The sequence below is a fragment of the Chaetura pelagica genome, unplaced genomic scaffold (assembly GCF_000747805.2).
Source record: "Chaetura pelagica isolate M959 unplaced genomic scaffold, ChaPel_1.0 scaffold405, whole genome shotgun sequence".
In the NCBI taxonomy this organism is placed as follows: domain Eukaryota; kingdom Metazoa; phylum Chordata; class Aves; order Apodiformes; family Apodidae; genus Chaetura; species Chaetura pelagica.
This window is the reverse complement of record NW_009953489.1, coordinates 2044708-2047837: the sequence shown is the minus strand read 5'-3', so window position 1 is coordinate 2047837 and position 3130 is coordinate 2044708. Positions and strand designations below refer to the sequence as shown.

The following is a 3130-nucleotide window of genomic DNA, read 5'->3' as shown; positions in this document are numbered from 1 at the left end:
CCCCCCCCAGTCCTGCCCTGTCCCCCAGCCCTGCCCGGGGCTCGGGAGGTGCCCCCGCACCTGTGCGCCAGATCTGAGGAGGTCTAAAGAAAACACCAGCACGCGATGAAAGCCTTGCCCTGAGCTGGCACACTCAAACAGGTTCTGGCTTTTTTTCCCTGGTATCTGAAATCCTCAGAAAGCGCCTCGTGCACTAAGCAGTGCAAGGGAGGGAATGATGCCCGTGCACGTCCCTCTGGATCTGCTGCCCCATCCCCGTGCAGCCCATCCCTGCAGTCACACCCGTGTCCCCAGGACACCAGCAGACTCTTAAATGCTGCTTAAACCCACGTTAGTTCCTGGTTCCCTCTGACCTGCCTGAAAAGCTGGGCAGGCAAGAGCTTTGTTTAAATACATGGGGTCTACAGGTGTCTGAAAGGAATACTGATATTTGTCCAAAAACTGTGTAATGATCATGAAGAAAGGCCGGGCAGTGCAGCATCACTGCCAGAAAGTGACTCCACTGAAATTGACATTCTGTAGGCAGCGTGGGGAATGGGTTTATAATTCAGCTGACAAGAAGAATTGCATTTTGCTGGAGCAACTCTAGGGTTCCCTTCCCCTCTTTGCAGGTGGCCTAACAGATTAGAAATGGAATCCAGGCCTGCTGTCTCCCGAGCTGGAAAGAAGGGGCACATCTACTCAAATAAGGCTTTGAAATGCGGATTTTATGCATTTTGGTTTTCGTGCTAAAAGAGCTGTAAGATTTAAGCAGGATATAGGATGAATCTGGACAGACAGTTAATAATGTATTTTAAAATTCTCTCTCCTCCTTAGGGGAGAAAACCAATATTTTTTTAAATTTACATTTGCTGTGCCACAGGCTGTGCTGAGGCAGAAAACCCTTATTTTGATTTTCAGATGTGAAGCAACTGTACCTTTAACTGAGTGAAATGGGCTTGACAGCTTCAGGCATGCAGAGCTATTCAGAGGGTAGCTGAGGCAGTGTGGATGTGCGGGTCTGAGGTGGGGTTTCCATTACCTTAGTAACGTGCTTTCTTGGTTCTGCTCTCAAGTCTGTCTCTTCCAATTAGGATGCTCATTGTGGGCACACCAGTCAGCTGCAAGGCTGGCAGTGACAAGGCTGGACCTGGCTGCCAGGTTCTCACACCAGGCAATCTTACTGACCACGTTTGGTCTCTAATCTCTGCATACCAAACTCCCTTACCTGCCCTATAATCTTCAGGGATAAACTTTGGGAGACCAGTTCTGGGACCTGCTGGTGGAAAGGTGCCTGTTTGTGCAGAGCTCTGCACGGGTGCCCAAACTCCACAGCAGGGTCCAAGCAGGGAGTTTGGGAGAACCTCTTTTGGCTCAGCAGTCACCAGCTCTCCTCTTGTCCCCACCTATTAATTTATCTTTGGTAGCACAGGCTGTTCCCCACTGCAGCTCTGCTGGCAGACAAAGGCCAGCTGGCAGTGCTGAATCGATCTGGATTACCTGTGACAGCACTGACAGTGCTGACAGCCACCACCAGGCAGGGAAGGAGCTGCCTGCAAAGCCAGAAACACCACAGACCCAGAGCTGTATCCTGGCCACCAGGGCAGAGGGAAATCCTGGCTCTGTCCCTCCTTTCCCTGCTGCCCTCAAGCTCTCATGGTCTGAGTGGTTTGACTCTGCTGTGGTTTACCAAAGGCTACAGCTGAACTTAACTGCTCTTAAAAATGCCATTTTGCAAAGGCATTTACAGAAGCATCAGAAAAGCTGGATGACCTTTCAGACTGCTTGTGGTGTTTATTTCAAGGCAGGCAAAAGAGCAGTAAATACTGAGCCAGGAGAACTCCTCTCTGAAAGCCCTATTAAATAGAAGTTTTTCAAGATAAAACCCGTTGCCAGCTGAAAGAATTACAGTAGAGAAATAAAACCAGAACTGTCAGTAGCAGTGATAGCTGTGGGGCTGCTCTCGGGGAAGTATTTTGTCTCTATGTACACGTTTACAGGAACCTCCTGCTTAGTTGCCCCTTTTCCTCCTCCCCTCCACACAGGAACAACTTCCAAAAAGTCCCCCACACTCCAACAGATGCAATTCATTAATCAAATGCTCGCGAGGGGGACTGAGCTTTGTAAACTGCCCCCTGCCCCCCACTAACCTGCCTGTGGCAGCCGTGCAGAGATGGGCTGTGTTACACCAAGGAGCCAATGGACCCTGCTGGGAACCCACCCACCCAAGCCCAGCACCACCCAGTGTGGGCAGGATGCTGCCATTCCTCACCAGGCCACTCACCCTCTCACTCCCATGGCATTTTTCTTGCCCCCACCCACGTGTCCATGATGTGCAAGTCTTTCCTCAGAGCAGTGAGACACTGCACAGCATTAACAACCTGTTCTCCACACGAGGTGACTCTCAGTCAGGACCCTGCATGTTTTCATCATTCCCAAGGCTGAGCTGGCAGCTTTGTGCCTCCCTGGCTTGGCAGCAGAGTGGGCAGCTCTCCTGCCTACCAGGTGTGCTGACACAGGCCCTCCTGCCTGCTGGATGAGACGTTGCCCTGTGACACTGGTGAAGGTGCTCCCAGAGCCTGGACCAGCCCAAAACCTCACACCCAACACCAGAAATCCATGAGCTCATTTGAGCTTCTCCCTGACTTTGATAACATTATCCACAACAGATATTCCTGTTGTATCCAGGGTCAAGAGGGTCTACCTGAGCAAGAACTAACTTAAGGAGATGCTGTTTGTTCTGGGAAAGCCTTTACCATTAACCCATGCATGACTTTACAGCCTGTCTCTCCTCTCTTTCAGTACATCGGCAGCTTGGACGTACCCAGGCCCAACAGCCGCGTGGAGATCGTGGCAGCCATGAGGAGGATCCGGGTAAGTGCTGAAAGAGCTCTATAACCCCACGTGGAATAAAAGCTGACATGCACTGGAGTGACTTGGTTGCAGTATGCTGTTCTGCATTCCCCCACACCCTTCCTATCTGGAGCTCAAATCTCAGCACAGTCAGGACTGTAACCTGCCTCTCCAGGAATTCTCAAGGCACATTAGGATGGACCCATCCCCTGCTCCTGGCAAAGGGATCAGTTAGCAGAACTCAAACATAAAACCCTAGTTGCTGCCGAGCAGGTGTGGGGATTCTCCTTGAACCCAA

The 3130-nt window shown here is 51.1% G+C and overlaps 1 protein-coding gene across 1 annotated transcript in view; it reads right to left on the bottom strand.

Annotated features, from left to right (window-relative positions):
* Positions 1 to 2309, bottom strand: part of TTLL11 (tubulin tyrosine ligase-like family, member 11) — a 47847-nt gene extending 45538 nt beyond the window's left edge. The window contains exon 1 of the mRNA XM_009998938.1: positions 2298 to 2309. Within this exon, the coding sequence (XP_009997240.1) occupies positions 2298 to 2309 (12 nt within the window). The remainder of the gene's footprint in view (positions 1 to 2297) is intronic.
* Between the last annotated feature and the right edge of the window lie 821 nt (positions 2310 to 3130).